The sequence below is a fragment of the Rhodotorula graminis genome (assembly GCF_001329695.1).
Source record: "Rhodotorula graminis WP1 unplaced genomic scaffold RHOBAscaffold_1, whole genome shotgun sequence".
NCBI lineage: Eukaryota > Fungi > Basidiomycota > Microbotryomycetes > Sporidiobolales > Sporidiobolaceae > Rhodotorula > Rhodotorula graminis.
In genome coordinates, this window is record NW_017264928.1 from 1,740,252 (window position 1) to 1,755,898 (window position 15,647).

The 15,647-nt window shown below is 68.3% G+C and overlaps 6 protein-coding genes across 6 annotated transcripts; 2 read left to right on the top strand and 4 right to left on the bottom strand.

Annotated features, from left to right (window-relative positions):
* Positions 1-205: 205 nt before the first annotated feature.
* On the bottom strand, positions 206-2,776 carry RHOBADRAFT_50959 (uncharacterized protein; the record flags this gene model as incomplete). Its single annotated transcript, XM_018415578.1, has 9 exons — positions 206-667; positions 768-838; positions 923-1,090; positions 1,163-1,262; positions 1,339-1,425; positions 1,503-1,868; positions 1,946-2,037; positions 2,107-2,377; positions 2,478-2,776. 9 exons carry the CDS (start codon positions 2,774-2,776, stop codon positions 391-393), a joined length of 1,731 nt encoding a protein of 576 aa, XP_018274549.1. The 3' UTR covers positions 206-390.
* Positions 2,777-2,983: 207 nt separating this feature from the next.
* On the bottom strand, positions 2,984-4,800 carry RHOBADRAFT_23540 (uncharacterized protein). Its single transcript, XM_018412602.1, has 7 exons — positions 4,718-4,800; positions 4,520-4,638; positions 4,272-4,432; positions 4,090-4,179; positions 3,792-4,017; positions 3,209-3,534; positions 2,984-3,126 (listed from the first exon to the last, which is right to left on the bottom strand). Exons 1-7 carry the CDS (start codon positions 4,769-4,771, stop codon positions 3,053-3,055), a joined length of 1,050 nt encoding a protein of 349 aa, XP_018274550.1. The 5' UTR covers positions 4,772-4,800; the 3' UTR covers positions 2,984-3,052.
* A 256-nt stretch (positions 4,801-5,056) lies between these two features.
* Positions 5,057-6,086, top strand: RHOBADRAFT_721 (uncharacterized protein; the record flags this gene model as incomplete). The annotated part of the gene is made up of 4 exons (XM_018419181.1): positions 5,057-5,124; positions 5,188-5,388; positions 5,469-5,751; positions 5,889-6,086. Coding segments are annotated over 4 exons (750 nt in total), but the record flags the coding sequence as incomplete, so codon positions are not given.
* A 512-nt stretch (positions 6,087-6,598) lies between these two features.
* On the bottom strand, positions 6,599-10,907 carry RHOBADRAFT_23546 (uncharacterized protein). Its single transcript, XM_018412603.1, has 14 exons — positions 10,751-10,907; positions 10,544-10,638; positions 10,317-10,453; positions 10,095-10,259; positions 9,810-10,011; positions 9,524-9,727; positions 9,033-9,440; positions 8,765-8,923; positions 8,093-8,683; positions 7,920-8,000; positions 7,684-7,839; positions 7,274-7,592; positions 6,995-7,173; positions 6,599-6,911 (listed from the first exon to the last, which is right to left on the bottom strand). The coding sequence occupies exons 2-14, from the start codon at positions 10,622-10,624 to the stop codon at positions 6,690-6,692; spliced, it is 2,904 nt and encodes a 967-aa protein (XP_018274552.1). The 5' UTR covers positions 10,625-10,638; positions 10,751-10,907; the 3' UTR covers positions 6,599-6,689.
* Positions 10,908-11,351: 444 nt separating this feature from the next.
* RHOBADRAFT_50963 (uncharacterized protein) lies at positions 11,352-12,818 on the top strand (the record flags this gene model as incomplete). The annotated part of the gene is made up of 1 exon (XM_018415579.1): positions 11,352-12,818. One exon carries the CDS (start codon positions 11,352-11,354, stop codon positions 12,714-12,716), a length of 1,365 nt encoding a protein of 454 aa, XP_018274553.1. The 3' UTR covers positions 12,717-12,818.
* RHOBADRAFT_50964 (uncharacterized protein) lies at positions 12,788-15,625 on the bottom strand (the record flags this gene model as incomplete). Its single annotated transcript, XM_018415580.1, has 10 exons — positions 12,788-13,611; positions 13,690-13,729; positions 13,804-13,908; positions 13,984-14,223; positions 14,323-14,754; positions 14,813-14,917; positions 14,983-15,014; positions 15,081-15,217; positions 15,285-15,417; positions 15,478-15,625. The coding sequence occupies 10 exons, from the start codon at positions 15,623-15,625 to the stop codon at positions 12,911-12,913; spliced, it is 2,073 nt and encodes a 690-aa protein (XP_018274554.1). The 3' UTR covers positions 12,788-12,910.
* Between the last annotated feature and the right edge of the window lie 22 nt (positions 15,626-15,647).

The window sequence follows — 15,647 nt, forward strand, 5'->3', positions numbered from 1 at the left end:
TCCACGGAAGCCGGCCCTCGTTGCCAAAGTCGACGCGCGTTCGCTGCCCCGAGCGAGCAATTCGGCGGGGCAGGGCCAGGGCGCACCTCGTACAGCACTCTGCTCGGCGCCCTGGCGATCTTCTTCTTTCCAGCATGCGCGAGAGTGTTGCGACGTCCGAAGCCCGCTCAGGCTCTCTCCCGTGCGCAAGAGACAGCGCGAGACGGGGAGGTGAAAGGGCTCGTTTCAACGCTCGCTCCTCCTCCTTGCCCTGCTCCTGCGACGAGCTGCGCCCCGATCCTCGTCGTCGCTCTCCCAGCTGTCGCTGCCGCTCGCCCGCCGTCCGTGGCGACGGCGACCCCGTCCTCTGCCGCCGGCGCCGGCGCCGCTTGAGTCACTTGCCCCGCTCGTTCACGCTCTTTCCGTGTCGGAGCCGGCGTCCGAATCAGTCGACGACGACGAGGTGCCGAGATGGCTCGACTCGCCGTGCCGAGAGTGGATCGTGTCGCGATAAGAGCGAGAGCGAGGGCGAGGCGAGGGGCCCGAGCGGCGGCGCGAGGACGAGGAAGGGCGGTGGTGACGGCGGCGCAGCGGTCGATGCGGCGGCGACGAGGACGGCGTAAGCAGCCGTTGGACGACGGCGATAGCGGCTGAGCCGAAGTAGACGAGCGCAAAGAGGGCTGCAGCGCTGCGGGCGAGGTCGGACCCCGAGTTAGTTAGTTCTGCGCGGCCTCTCTTTCCCTCCTTCCCTCCTCGGGCATCGAGAGAGAGGGGGCACAAGGACGCACCCGTAGAACGCGTTGAGCAGGACCTTGTCCGACACGCCGTACCGCTCGAGGCCGAGGTGGACCTGATAGAACTGCGGGCGAGGAGCGGCGCCTCGAGGTGAGCGGGCGGACTCGCTCGAGTCCGTCGCGGGCACGAAGGGGACGAGGGGACGCACCCCGGTGCAGACGAGCGTGACGCCGAGGACGATGTGAAGATAGCCCTGGATCGTTCGTGGCGGAGTCGGACCGCTCGAGCCGCGCAAAGCAGCGCTGCGCGACAGGTGCGCCCACAGGCCGAGCAGGTCCTGCGCGACAAGGAGGCCAACGAGGCAGAACCCGACCGTCTGCGTGCGTGCGGGGCAGGTCGTCGGTCAGGGAATGCGGGAGGGGGAAAGAGAAAGAGGGAGAGGGCGGACCTTGTGCGGGTACGACAGGCCGCCGCCTCCTTTAACCTTGACGGCCCACAACGCGAGCACGACCGCCGTGAGCGTAAGAGGCGTAGTGACGAAGCCCTGCCTGCCGGAGCGAAGGAGAGTCAGCGCGTCGACCCTCCCAACCCCGACAACGAGAGGAGAGCGAGAGCCGGACGCACTGCTTGAAGTGGAGCGGAAAGAGGACCCGACCCATCGGCCCTCGACCGAGTCGTGCGTATAGCGCGCCGAGAGGAGCAAAGAAGGCCCTGGGATAGAAGGAGAGAGGCGAGTGAGCGCCGGTCGCTCGCATCCTGGGAAGGCGACGAGGCAGAGGTGGACGTACCAGGCTGCTGCGGCGCACACGCCGTGCACCGTGATGAGCGTCTTGTACGACGGGCTCGAGCTCGACGAAGTGGCGCTGTCGCTTGTGCTCGCGCCCGACGAGGTCAATGACCCGCCGCTCGAGCCCTCTCCCGCTCCGCCCGTCGCCGCCGCCGTCGCCGCCGTGCCCGTCTCGTCCGCTGCCCCCGCGCCCACAGTGCCACTCGCCGACCCACTGCCTTGGCTTGCCGAGACGGACGCCGTCGTGCCCTTTGTCGAGGAGGAAGCCGACCCGCCGCTCGAGCCGCTCTCGTCGACCTCGACGGGCGACAACGGCGGGTCGATGGGCGCCGTTTCGGCGGCGAAATTGGCGGAGAGGTCGACGTAGCTGTGACAGAGGGAGAAAGGTCAGTCGGGGCGCTTGTGGTCGAGGAAAGGGAAGGGGCAAGAAAGAAGATGGCTCACGTCCCGCCCATAGCGCTCAAGGCATGCTGCTTGAGGTCCGTGTCCTGCGCCGAGTCGCCCGGGTTCGTGTCGCCGTATGCGTAGATGAACGGCTGCGTGTCGACGACGTCAGGAAAGGATTGGCGGCGAGATCGACCTGACCCGAGAGGAGGAGGACGCACCTGGTTGGCCTTGTTCTCGAGCCCAGCCACCTTGCCGCCGTACTTGTCGCCGTCGTCGAGCGCGAGGAGCCGCTCGAACGTGACGACGCACGGCTTGTCGGCCTTGTCGGCGCTGCTGAGCGAGGGCACGACGCGCACTTGGCCGCTCGAGTCGGACGACGGGTCGTCGGTCGAGGCCGAGCCGACGAGGACGGGCATGACGGTCGACGAGGCGGTGCGGTGCGAGAGCGTCCAGGTCGAGTCGCCGTTGGGCCAGAGAATCAGGATGTCGCTGCAAGCGGTCGAGGTGGGGAGGAGGAAGGGGCCGCGTCGCTCGCCGTCAGTGACTGTTCGCCTCGGGCCCCGACTGAAGGTGAGGGGCAAGAGCTCACGCGTCTGTCATGGCCGTCCCTCGCCCGACGCCCAACCAGCCGACCTCGCCCATCTCCTTGTCGACCGAGAGCGACACAAGCACCGCCGTCTCGTTCGCGACGACCGTGAGCTGGTACGCGACCGTCGCCAGCGACTGGCCCGTCGCTGTGCCGCCGAGGTAGTCGACGAGGTCGCTGCTCGACACGGCGGCCGAGGCGAGGCGAGCTTGTGCGACGAGGACGAGGCCGAGGGCGACGAGAGCGAGTCGAGGTGGACGGCGAGCGCGACCGCAGGGATACAGGCCTCGAGATGGGCTCATAGCGCAGCCTGTGCGCGATGCCCAGCAGCGGCGAGAAGCGGGAGCGAGAGCGACGAGAGAGGGAGAGCAGCCCGAGGCGGACCGTCCGCGGACGCGCGGACCCCTCGTCTCGCCGGTCCGTCGCTCGAACCCTCCGATCAAACGTGCGCGCCTCCTTACCGGCGCCGAGCGCCGATCCCCAAGCGAGATGAAGCAGAGGCGGAGAGAGAGAGGGCACAGAACAAACGACGATCCCGATTGCGCTCACCCGCCGCGACCCGTGCACGACGACGACAGCTACGACGCCATCTCGGACACGTTCTCGAACACGCCCTTGAGGTTCTCCTTCCACAGCGAGACCTTGCCGTCGCCTGCGAGCGCGTGCACGAACCCCTCGTCAGAGGCGACTTCGAGGAAGGGGGAGAAAGAGAGAGGAAGAGAGAGTGGACGCACCGCTCGAGACGGCGAGCACGTTGCCCGCGACGCTCCAGCTCACGCGCCACACGACGTCGCCGAACCTGCCCTCGCCCTGCTGCTGCTGCCCCTGCTGCTGCCCCTGCGGCGCCGCGTCCGTCCCGCTCGGGTCGAGCACCGCCCTCGTCCACGCGCTCCTTGCGTCCTGCTGCGTCCACACGCACACGGCCTTGTCCTGCCCGGCCGAGGCGAGGTAGGCCTTGCCGACGCCGACCGAGGGGGCCCACGCGACGTCGCGCACCCAGTCCGAGTGGCCCGAGAGGATGTGCTCCGAGGCGTCGGGCGCCCACTCCTTGGTCGAGTCGCTGCGGGCGAGAAGCGGCGCGATGGCGACCGGACGAGAGAGGGGAAGTGGGCGAGGGAGGAGAGGGCGAGTCGGGATGGGACAGGGAGCGGGCGAGTGAGCGCCGAGGAGAGGAGGCGGCGTCGGGGCATAGGCGAAGTGACGAGATAGGGAGAGGGAGGGACAGGGCGAGAGGAGGAAGGAAAGGAGGAGCGAGTCAGTCAGGGTTCGTGACGAGTTGGCGAACGGGAAGAGAGAGGGAGCGGACGACCGACGCACTTGTACGCCCAGATCTTGACCAGCCCGTCGCACCCTCCCGTCGCAAAGCGCTTGACCTGCTGGAGCGCCTCCTGCCCGTCTGCGCCCTGCCCCTGCGCCGCGCCGCCGGCCGGTGGTGCGCCGCCCGCGCTCGTGAGGGCGCCGATGCCGACTGCGGGTGCCCAGCTGACCGAGGTGACACCCTGGGTGTGGGCGGGGAAGAGGGACGCCTCCCAGGTGCCGTCGTCTGCGAGAGAGCGAGTGCAGGTGAGCTTGGGTGACGACGAAGCGAGGGTGAGAGGAGAGAGCGAGGACGTACTGTTGAAGGTGAGGACCGAGACCTTGCCGTCAGACGAGGCGCAGGCGAGAATGGGGCCGAGCTCGTGCGGTGCCCAGGCAATGGCGTTGACTGCGTACATGGGGAGGGAAGAGGGAGAGGGAGAGAGGGTCAGTCTCGGTCGGCGGGGAGGACAAGAGGAAAGGGGAGAGGAGAAGGCGCACCGCTGGCCGTGTGGAGCAAGTGCTCCTTGACGTTTGCCCAGCCCTTGTTCGGGGCGTCGTTCTCCTTCCAGATGAGGACCTTGCCGTCAAACGAGCACGAGGCGAGGATCGAGCCGAACGACGGGTGGGCCCACGCGAGGGCGTGCACGGGGCCGTCGTGGCTGCAGTCGGGCGGTTGCACGAGTAAGTCAGTGAGACTGTGCGGTATATCGGCTTCTCCAGGAGAGAGGAAGAGAGGCGGGACGTACGCCTGGAGCGAGTCGGCGAGGCGGTACGAGTCGTCCGCCTCGACGTCAAAGATGCGGATCGAGCGGTCGGACGAGGCGGTGGCGAGTCGACGACCGTAGTAGTCGAGCTGAGCGTCGTGCTGCGCGTGCGGGTGGGGGACACGGTGAGCGAGTCGGACGTGGAGAGATGAGGAGGCGAAGAGGGACGAGGGGCCGCACAATCATGTCGGCGTGACCGGTGTCGACCTGGACGCTGGTGGGAGGGACCGTCATGGTACTGTCGAGCAGTCTCACGAGCCAGCAAGGTGGAGCGGGAGAGGTGGAGAGGGAGACCCTCGTGGACCTCGTCGCCCTTGTTGCGCGACCCGCAACCACTCGCTGCACATCTCGCACAGGCTGCCTGTGCCCCTTGACTGCTTCTCTAGCCACCGAGTCGCGCACCCGTCCTTCAAGCACCGCAAACCAGAGCCACCTCGCTCACCTCGCCTCGCCTCAACCTCGACCACCATGCCCTCGTCGCCTCGCGTCCGCGCAGACCCGCAAAAGGGACAGCGTGACATCAGCTTGCACGGCTGGACCGTCACCTCGACCAAGCGCCCAATCCTCTCGATCCCGGAATCAGACGCGTGCGTCCGCCACTTCTCCTCCTCCCCACCTCGTCTCGCACGCTCACCCTCCCTCCCACACAGCGCATCGGCCCAGCTCGACCTCGCCCTCCCCGAGATCTGCTTTGGCAACAACTCGCTCGCGCTCCACCATGAGCCCTCGGGCTTCACCCTCGAGTGGAACACGCTCGACATGCTCGCCGCCGTCAAAAAGGGCGACGGCTGGGACGCGCAACCGGGTGCAGGCGCCGTCCGCGTCGCTCATGCCGACGAGTGGTCCAGAGGGTACGTCTCGCCGCGACGCCGAGGCCCGCGCCCTCCCCAAAAACGAGTCAGCCGACTGACATGCTCTGGCGCGCGTGCAGACAAGCCGCATCCGGTTCGACCAACGACCTGACCGTCCAGAAACCTTTCGACTGGACATACACGACCCTCCATCGCGGCAGCATCACTTCCCCGCCTTCGCGGTCCTCCACCACCTCCTCATCCGCGCTCCAGCCCGTGTGGCTGCCGGCCCCGCCGTCGCACCCGGGCATCCCGCTCGCGCTCCTCGCGCGTACCGACATTCCGATCCTGTTCTTCGACGAGGTCCCCCTGTTCGAGGACGAGCTCGGCGACAACGGCATCGCCGACGTGACGGTCCGGGTCGTGAGTCTCTCCTTTCCTTTTTGCTCCCTTCTCTCGCCCTCTCTTCCGCTCCTCTCCTCTCCAATACTCTCCCCGTGCCCTCTCTATTCCTTGCACAGCCCAGAGAACTACGCCTGACACCTCTCCCTCCCCCACAGCGCGTCAACCACCAGTCGCTCTTTGTCCTCTCGCGCTTCGCCCTCCGCATCGACGGCGTCCTCTTCCGCCAATTCGACGTGCGCCTCTACCACGCGTTCGGATCGGACGAGCTCGTGCGCGAGGTCAAGGGCCGCGAGGCGCCGTACAGCGCCGTCAGGGCGCGCCTCACGGGCTCGGGCTCGGCGGGACTTGGGCAGCAGCAGCAGCGCGCGCCGGCCACAACGGCCTCGCCGTCCCTCGCCTCGCTCCGCACGCCCTACGCGACGAGCTCGGCCCGCAACGGGCGCACAGCGTCGTCACCTCTCGGCGCCGTCGGCGCCCCGTCGCTCGAGCCTCCGTCAGCGGCAGCGGCAGCAGGAGCGGCCGACCTCACGCCGCTGACCGACATCAACTGGGTCGCGCGCGTGCTCGACGAGCTCGCGCTCGAGGACGGCCTGCGGGGCGTGAGCGTGCGCGGCGGGGAGGGCGAGGGGGACCGTGCGGAGGCGGCGGGCAGGCGAGGGCAAGGAGGACCGGGCGAGGGGAGGTGGGAGGGCCTGGGCACGAGGCTCGAGGTCATGCGGGCGCCGTGGGCAGCGCGAGCAGGGGAGGGCGAGGTGGCAGCAGGACCGGGCGCGCAATGAACGTGCTCAGAGCGCTCTTTCCCTCGGACTCTGCTCCCTCAGTCTCTCTCGCCCAGACGCAGCGAGACGCACACAGCCGAGGACAGAGAAGAGAGAATGAGAGCGTTGCACGGCTCCAGACCGCCAGCTCTACGTCGCCTCGCCACCCTCCCACCTCGCTCCCTCGCGCGCGCTCACTCACACCTTGAGCTGCTCAAACTTGGCGATCGCCTTCTCGAGCTCGCCAATCTCGCTCTTCCACTCGTCGACCTTCTGGCCCTCCCGCTGCTGCACGTCGGCGGGCCGCTTGTCGGCGTAGGTCGGCGCCGCACGCTGCTTCTCGAGCTTGTCGAGCGCCTGCTGCGCGAACGCGAGCCGCTTCTGCGACTTGGCGATCTCGGCCTCGGCGTCGATGACTCCCTGCAAGACGTACGGGGCGAGCGTCAGGGTCCTGGGACAAAGAGAGAGAGGGGAGAAGCAGAGAGAGGAGGAGGAGGACGCACCTTGAGGAGGAGGAACGCGCTCAGCTCCGAGCTGACCGTCTCGCCGACACAGCCCTCGGGGAGCTCGTCCTCGCTCTCGACGATGCGGAACGCGGCGCAGCCCTTGATGAGGACGCTGAGCGCGTCCGTGTTGGCGCGCAGGGTCGCGGCGAGTGCGGGCGTGCGCGCGAGGAAGAAGACTGCGAACGGGCGAGCGAGGACGACGACGAGGGGACGCATGAGTCAGTAACGTGCTCATTGGCGGGAGAAGGAGAGAGAGAGGAAGAGAAGAGGACGGACCCTGCAGCTTCGAGTTGATGCCGTAGCTCGTCGAGATGCTCCTGCTCGCTCGGACCGCGCCGAACGCCAGGTCAAACTCCTTCTCCTCCTGCGCAAAGTCGCGCTCGGGCTTCTTCTCGGGGAACCGGGCGAGCATGATCGACTTGGTCTGGTCGGTCGGGCGCCGGGGCAGGCGCTGCCACAGCTCCTCGGTGACGAACGGCATGAACGGGTGCAGCATGCGCAGGCCGTTGTCGAGGACCGTGTAGAGCGTGTTCTGCGCCGAGCGACGCGCCTTGGCGTCGGGCGCGGCCGGGTCGGTCGTGAGCTTGATCGCCTCCTGCAGGGCCGGGCCGAAGGGGGCGAGGTCAGTTCCCGTCGTTTCTCGCGCACGAGCGCACTCGAGCGTGAAAAGAGAGAGGCGGACGCACGATGTAGACGTCGCAAATCTCGTACAACCAGAACGAGTAGGCCTCGCTCGTCGCCTGCATAAAGTTGCGGTCCTCGAGCGCGTGGTTGACCTTGTCGCTCGCGAGGTCGAGCTTGTGCAGGATCCACTTCTCGACGAGCGACTCGTCGCCAGTCGGCTGTGCGACACGAAGAAGGGGCAGGAATGTCAGTACGGCGGACACGAGGGGAGGAAAGGCGAGACGAGGTAAGGGCGCACCTTCTCCGAGGCGGTCGGGACAAAGTCGCCCTCGAGCTTGAGCATGGCGAACCGCGTCGCGTTCCACAGCTTGTTGCAGAACTGCAGGTCGAAGGCGAGGGAAGGGAGGCAAGGGGTCAGGAGGCGGGCCGAGAGAAAGGCAACGAGGGAGAGGGGGAGGACGACGAGCGCACCTTGCGGTAGCCCTCGACGCGCAGGATCTCGAGGTTGATGTCGCGACCGGTCGACGAGTAGTTGGCGAGCGCGAACCGGAGCGCGTCGGTGCCGCACTGCGGGATCCCGCTCGGGAAGTCCTTCTTCTGGCCCTTCTCGGCGAGCTCGACCTCCTTGGCGGCGAGGTTGCCCATGCGCAGCTGGGCGTGCAGCGCCTCGAGCGTCGCGCCCTCGATGACGTCGATCGGGTCGATGACGTTGCCGAGCGACTTGGACATCTTGCGGCCGTGCGCGTCGCGGATCATGGCGTGGCAGAAGACCTCGTTGAACGGGACCTGGCCGGTCAGGTAGATGCCGAGGAGGACCATGCGGGCGACCCAGAAGAAGAGGATGTCCCAGCCCGTCTCGAGCAGGCTCGACGGGTAGAAGTGCTTGAGGTCGGGCGTCTGCTCGGGCCAGCCCTGGATCGAGAACGGCCACAGGCCCGACGAGAACCACGTGTCGAGCACGTCGTCGTCCTGCTCGAGCGTGAACTTCTTGCCCGGGAACTTGGCGACGGCGCGCTCGTGCGCCTCGTCGGCGTTGCGGCCCGTGACCCAGAAGTCGTTCGACTGGCGCTGCAGGGTGTCCAGGTGTCGTCAGGTCACGCTCGTCGAGGAAGAGGGAGGAGGGGTAGAGAGAGTGGGACGCACGTCCTGCTCCTCGCCCTCGATCTTGACAAAGTAGGCCGGCGCACGGTGTCCCCACCACAGCTGGCGCGAGATGCACCAGTCCTGGATGCCCTCGAGCCACCGGTACCAGTCGCCCTCGGACGTCGCCGGGCGGATCTTGAGCTCGCCGGCACGGGTGCGCTGCAAGAGGGCGAGGCGAGGAGGAAAATGGGGAGGAGGAGAGGCGGTTTGGGAAGGTCGTCAAATTCGCGGCTCGACCTCGAGATGAGGACAGAGAGCAGGGACGCACCTCGATGGCCTTCTCGGCGAGCGACTTGCAGCTGACCCACCACTGGGGCTTCATGACCGACTCGATAAAGTCGCCGCTCTTGGCGCACACGGGGATGCTCATCGGGTTCTCGGCGTCGCCGACGTAGAGGCCCTTCTTCTTCATGTCCTCGACGACCTTGACGCGCGCGTGGAAGCGCTTCATGCCCTCGAACTCGGGGCCGGCGTTGCTGTTGAGCGTGCCGTCGTCGTTGAGGATGTTGATGAACTCGAGCTGGTGCCGCATGCCGACCTCGTAGTCGTTCGGGTCGTGCGCCGGCGTCATCTTGACAGCGCCCGTGCCGAACGACATGTCGACCGCGATCGAGTCGGTGATGATGGGGATGCGGCGGCCGAGGAACGGGTGGATGGCGAACTTGCCGTGCAGGTGCTGCGGGCGGCGGCGGCGACGCGAGGTCAGTCGAGGCTCGCGCGCAGGCCGTAGGTCGTAGGAGGAGTGAGAGAGGGGCGCACCTTGTAGCGCTCGTCGTCCGGGTGAACGGCGATGGCCGTGTCGCCGAGAATCGTCTCAGGACGGGTCGTCGCGATGACGATCTTGTCGTCCGAGCCCTCGAGCGGGTAGGCGAACGACGTGATGACGCCAAACTCGAACTTGTCCTTGAGGTCGTAGCCCGGGACGTTGAGCATGGTGCGGCCGGTGAGGACCTTCTGGTCGACCTGCGGGCGGGACGACAGAGACGGGTCGGCTCTCTCTGCTCGCTCGTGCGACAAGAGAGGGAGACAGAGAGAGGGAGCGCACCTCGAGGTTGCTGAGGGTCGTGTTCATGGCGACGCACCAGTTGACGAGGCGGTTGGCGCGGTAGATGATGCCGTCGTCGTGCAGGCGGACGAACGTCTCGGCGACGGCCTTCGACAGGGCCGGGTTCATCGTGAAGGCGACGCGGTCCCAGTCACACGAGACACCGAGGCGCTGGATCTGGTTCGTGATGCGCGACTGGTACCTGCGAGAGGGAGAGAGAGAGGTAGGGTCAGTGACTCGCTCTCTCGAGACGGCGCTGCAGGAGAAAGAGAGACGAGGACGCACTCCTCCTTCCAGGCCATGCAGCGCTCGAGGAACTTTTCGCGACCGAGATCGTGGCGCGACAGGCCCTCGAGCTTGGCGAGGCGCTTCTCGACGACCGACTGGGTCGAGATGCCGGCGTGGTCGTACCCGGGGACGAACAGGGTCGTGTAGCCACGCATGCGGTGCCTGCGAGGGGCGAGCGAGGTGTCAGGGCCCGCGAGAGACGAAAGAGAGAGGAGAGACAGGAGGACGCGCCAGCGGATGAGCGTGTCCTGGAGGCCAAAGGCGAGGGCGTGGCCGATGTGGAGGCTGCCCGTCACGTTGGGCGGCGGCGCCGGGATGACAAACACCTTGTCCGGGTTGACCTTGGACCAGTCGAGCTCTTGCGGGTCGGTGGCGCCCTCGGAGCGCGGGAGGAAGTTGGGCTCGGCGTCAAAGTGCGAGAACTCGGTCGGGTCGGACGAGGGGACGGCGGGGACGAAGAAGCTGCACTGGCGCCACCACGAGTACCACGCCTTTTCGACGACGTCCGGGTTGTAGCCGGCCGCCATGGGGTTGGACAGGTCTGCGAGGGGAGACGGTCAGGGCGGGCTCGTCTCGTCTCGGCTCGGAGGCTCTCGCCGGCGGCCTTCTTCTCGGGGCGTCGACAGAGGGGACAGGGGACAGAGTGGACGGACCCTTCTTGTCGCCGGCGGGCACGTCGACGTAAGGCGGCTCCTCGGGCGCATCGTCCTTCTTGACCTTGTCCTTCTTGGCGGGCTTTGCGGCGCCGTCGGCGGCAGCGGGCTTTGGCGGTGCGGGCTTCTGCTGCTGCTTGAGGGCCTTCTTGGCGGCGAGGGCCTTCTCCTTCTCGATGCGCTTGAGGGCCGACTTTGTGAGAGGCTGGCCGTTGGCGTCGAGCTGGACGTCGGTCGCGGTGGCCGGGGCGTTGACGTGCGGGACCGGAGGTGCGAGTGCGGGTGCCGAGTCGGACATTGTGCGAGTGGTCGAGGGGGAGGCGGGAGAGAGACGAGGAGGAGAGATGAAGATGTAGGGCTGGCGGCGGGTGACGACGAGCGAGTTGCGGGCTAAGAGGCGGAGCGGGCCTGGGAGCATGCACTGGGGCAAGGGCAGGTGCGGCAGGGACTGGCTCGCGTGCGGGTGCCGGAGAACGAGAGAAGGAGCAGAGTGAGCGAGAGCTCCTCCTCGACTCAAGCCAGACCACCAGCCTCGACCTCGACGCGGCCTTTGCTGCGACACGGCCGCACTCTAGAGCAGCCACACTCTCCTGCGCCCGCTATGCTGCGCCGCGTCAAGCGCTCGTCGTCGTCGCCTCCTCCTCCTCCTCGTCCCGCCGTCCGGCCTCACCTCCCACCGCCCGCCGACGACCTCGACTACGACGAGCTCAACTTTCTCCCCTCGACCTCGCCTCCGAAACCTCGCCCCCAGTCCCGCAAGCGCCCCGACCCTCCCCCTCCTCGACCTCCTCCCGCCGCACCACGCCCCGCTTCCCGCTCCTCGTCTCGCACCACCACTACCACCGCCGCGGCCCCCGCTCCAGGCCTCAACACGCCCTCGGCGAGCCCGCAGGCCGCGCGCCGACCCCCCACGCGCTCCCTCGGCGTGACGAGGCGGGCGAGCGACGGCGCGCCGAGGACGAGAGCCGGCGCGGCAGCGCTCGACGAGCGTGACTTGCGCGGGCGCGCAGTCGGGCCGAGTCGCCGTGCGTCGTCCGGGACGAGGAGCAACGCGCGCACCGGCGGGCGCGATGGGCGGGGCGAGGAGGACGACGTTGCAGAGCAGCGCCTCGTCGACGAGCCCTCGCCCGCCAAGCGCCGCCGCTCCGACACGCTCAGCAGCCGCAAGGGCCTCGTCTTCAAGGGTCCCGACGTCGACGTTGACGCCCCGCGTCGCTCGCGGCAGCGCGGCGAGCCGCACGACGGCGGTGCGCGCGCGTCGACCTCGTCGAGCCCGGTCAAGGCGCCGTCGCGGCCGAGGAGCAGGGTCCTCGTCCTCGTTGACGACGAGGAGGGCGAGGACGATGCTGGGCACGAGGACGAGGAGCTCGTGAGCGCGCCCGCGAGGCGCATCAAGCCCGACCCGGACGGCGCGCCCGCTCTCGAGCTTCGCGCACCTCCACCACGCGCACGAGCAGCGGCGCCGAGCGCAGGGCCGAAACCGGCTCACCCACCACCGTCGCCGAGCTCTGCGTCGCCCTCTCGCGCACTGTCCCTCGGCGGACCCTCGACCTCCTCCTCCTCTGCCTCCTCGACCGCCGCCCGCCGCGCTCACACCCCTTCTACCGCATCCTCCGGTCCGCCCACCGTCCCAGCCTTCCTCCTCTCCCTCCCGCTCCCCTCCCTCGCGCGCCTCTCCCCCCTCCTGCACGGCCTCGGCCTCTCGTCCGCGCTCGACCTCGTCCAGCTCGCCGCGCCGTCGCCCGCCGCGCGCCGTGCGCGCGACAAGGTGCTCGAGCGCGTCGACGCCATGGACAGGGTGACGAGGGCCGGGCGGACGGAGGCTGAGAGCGAGGGAGAGAGAGGCGGCGGCGGCGGAGCGGGAGGGGTCACGGCGTGGGAGAGGATCGTGCTCGACGAGGAGCTCGACGAGGTGTGGCGCAAGTGGGGAGGCGGGGCGAGTGCGACAGAGGGTGCTCAGGCGTGACGAGGAGGAGCCTGTCGCTCTGTGGTTCGGCTGTACCTCGATGTTGTAGCTCACGGGCGTTAAGAAGGTCCAAGCGCCAAATCTTAGTCTTTGCCTCGCCTGCGCTCGTTCTCGTCTCGCTTTCTGCTCGCAGAGACTGAGAGGGAATGGGCGGGCCGAGAGGTTGCACGACGAGCCCTCTCAGCTCCCACCGCTCAGCTCGTCCTCCCGCCCCAGACGAGGTCCTGCTTCGGGTCGGGCGTCCTCCCCAGGTCGCCCCACGCCTCGGGGTCATCCCTGCGCCGTCGCTGCGCCTTGTCCGCACCGTCTCGCCCGTCCTCCTCGTCCGACTCGTCGTCCTCGCCGACGTCAAAGACGGCGACCGTCTCTGCGTCCTCGCCCCTGCGCCCGTCCCGCCCCGCCGCGTCGCGGTACCCTCCCTCGCCGACCTCCTCGTCGCCCTCGTCCTCGTCCTCGGCGCCTCGCTGACCCGCGCGCCGCTCCTCGAGCCGGATCGCCCGCCCCTTGCCCTTGGCGCGGCGGTACCGCTCCCTCCTGCGCGCCTTGCGCCAGTGCACGACGCCCCACACGAGCCCGCCGACGAGCGCGAGCAGGACGACGAGCGCCGCCGTGCGCCGGGGCCCGTACGTGCGCTCGTGCTCGATGTCGAAGCCGCCGTGCGCGAGCGCGTCCTTGTCGCCGCTCAGGGGCGAGGACGAGCCGTCGAGGTCGGCGTCGAGGTCGAGGGATGAGGACGACGACGACGACCCGGGCGAGAGGGCGTCGAGGGCGCCGGCGAGCGTCGAGCCGTTCGGGTGCGTCGCGCCGAGGATCGTCGCGGCTTCGGACCCAACGCGCGAGGGGATGCGCGCAGCTGAGCCGGCCGAGTGCAGCGTGTCGACCTGCATGAAGCGGACTGTGTGCGGCCATAAAGTCAGTCGGTCGAGTACGGCAGCACCGCGAGGGAGGAAGGGAAGGGAGCGAGAGGACGTACGGAGCATGTCGTGCGCGGCGAGCGGCTTGTCGAGCGGAACCTGCACGCGCACAGAGTCAGACTCGTCGCTCCGGCGTCGAGCAAAGAGAGAGAGAGAGAAGACGAGAGGCGGACCATGTGGCTCGAGTTGCTGAACTCGACGTAGGTCAAGTTGCGCGCCGTCGTCCACCTCCCGGCTTTCTCCTCGCCGACGGTCCACTCGAGCACCTCGGCATCGCCCTGCGCACCCATCGGCTCGTCAGTGACGGCACTGGATCGAGGCAGGCTCGAGGAAGAGGGAAACCGTCGACGCACAAAGCCCTTGTCGCCGTTCCACTCGAGCTGCGCGACCGCCGCCTCGATCCCGATCCCGGCGCACATGAGGTCCTGGTCGCCGGCGTACAGGAGGACAGGCATCTTGGCGAGCAGTTCAGGCAGGAGCGCGACCGAGGGCGCCGAGTTGGGCGTCCAGAACTTGCTCGCGACGGGCTGCGAGCAGTGGGCCCACTTGTGCGGGACCGTCGTGGCGTGCAGGGCGGCGATGACGTCTTGGCGCTGTAGGTAGGGCAAGAACCGAGAGTCAGGACGGGTCTCGATGCGCTGAACGAGGGTGGAGGACGGGAAGGTCGAGAAAGAGAGAGAGTGGGGACGCACGTGCAGGTACTTGGTCACCTCGGCGAGCTCGTGCGGCCACGGCGTGCCGCACGCAAAGTACTCCCTCGTGTCGTACGAGTTGAGGCACTTGCCGTCCTTCATCGTCGCCGCGCTCATGACGCTCAGGATGGCCTCGCAGTCGGGCACGAGCACCATGCCCTTGCCGCCAGCGCCTCGGGCGTCCATGGCAGCGAGCGTCGCGTTGCACTTCTCGGTCGCGGCGAGGACGTTGCGGTGCGCCTGGGTGCCCTTGCGGAGGAAGCCGTTGCGCTCGAGGTAGGTGAGGTAGGCCGGGTACTGCTCGCGCGGCGAGATCCAGCCGTTGCCGATGAGGAGGCCCTTGAGTCGAGTCGGGAGGAGCATCGTCTTGTCGATGGCGTCGGCGATGTAGGGGATGTACTGCCCGGCGTACGACTCGCCGGCGAGGAAGGTCTGCAGGCGAGGGAGTAAGTGACGGTTGCGAGGGAGGAGGAACAGGGATACGACGTACATCCATGTTCGAAAACTCGGGAAAGACCTTGTAGAAGTTGGCGAGGAACATGACGACTTGCTCTGCCGCCGCGGGCAGCTCTCGGACGTCGTCGCCCTTGGTGACCTGGCGGGCGAGGGAGAGTCAGTGCGCTCGCTCGTCCGACGATCTTCGACAGGTGGACGCCGCACGAAAGAGAAGCCGGTGCCGGCCGGTTGATCCACTGTGTGCGAGAGAGCGAGAGTCAGTGTACGGCTCGAGAGGGGACGAGGCGAGGAGGAGGACGCACAGAAGAGCACGTTGGCGTACTCGTTCCACGCTGTCGACTCGACCAGGTTCAGCGTCTCGGCGTCCTTGTTGACCTTGACCGGGCCGAGCTCGATGAGGGCGCCGTCGAACGAGGAGCATCCGGGGCCGCCGTTGAGCCTGCGAGGGTGGAAGGTGGATGAGCGGGCGGCCTCGAGTGAAGGACCGCGCACGGCCGGGGACGCACCAGATGACGAGGCGCTCGCGCCTGGGGATGTGCTTGTTGCGCGCGAGGAGGAAGTAGAGCTGGGCGTCCGAGGTTGAAGGTGGGGGAGCAGAGGGGAGGAGGCCGGCGAACAGGGGTAGTTGCGCACCCGGGGCTGCACAGGCGCTTAGTCAGCTCTCCTTCTGGGTGGATAGGCAGAGAAACGACCACGCACGGAGACCTGGGAGGCGAGGAACGAAGAGGTCGCTCGCAGTCGGGAGCGAGGTCGACGTCCGCTGGCGCTTGTGCGGGCGAGGCTGGGCTGACGGGTCGGCGTTGCCGAACGCTGTAGCATCGAGCGCGGACGGTGCTGCCCTGACCATGCGAGCGCGGCGCACGGGGGGG

What these genes read in the sequence shown, in the direction of transcription:
- RHOBADRAFT_23540 (XM_018412602.1), bottom strand. Translation starts at nt 4,771, where the DNA reads ATGACGGTCCCTCCCACCAGCGTCCAGGTCGACACCGGTCACGCCGAC. An exon ending in CCGGTCACGCCGACATGATT is followed by an intron (nt 4,639 to 4,717) that starts GTGCGGCCCCTC and finishes CCGCACGCGCAG; the next exon opens with CACGACGCTCAGCTCGACTA. An exon ending in CTTGCTCCACACGGCCAGCG is followed by an intron (nt 4,180 to 4,271) that starts GTGCGCCTTCTC and finishes CCATGTACGCAG; the next exon opens with TCAACGCCATTGCCTGGGCA.
- RHOBADRAFT_23546 (XM_018412603.1), bottom strand. Translation starts at nt 10,624, where the DNA reads ATGGCGGCCGGCTACAACCCGGACGTCGTCGAAAAGGCGTGGTACTCG. An exon ending in GCAGCTTCTTCGTCCCCGCC is followed by an intron (nt 10,454 to 10,543) that starts GTCCCCTCGTCC and finishes GACCCGCAAGAG; the next exon opens with CTCGACTGGTCCAAGGTCAA. An exon ending in CGACCCTCAGCAACCTCGAG is followed by an intron (nt 9,728 to 9,809) that starts GTGCGCTCCCTC and finishes TCCCGCCCGCAG; the next exon opens with GTCGACCAGAAGGTCCTCAC.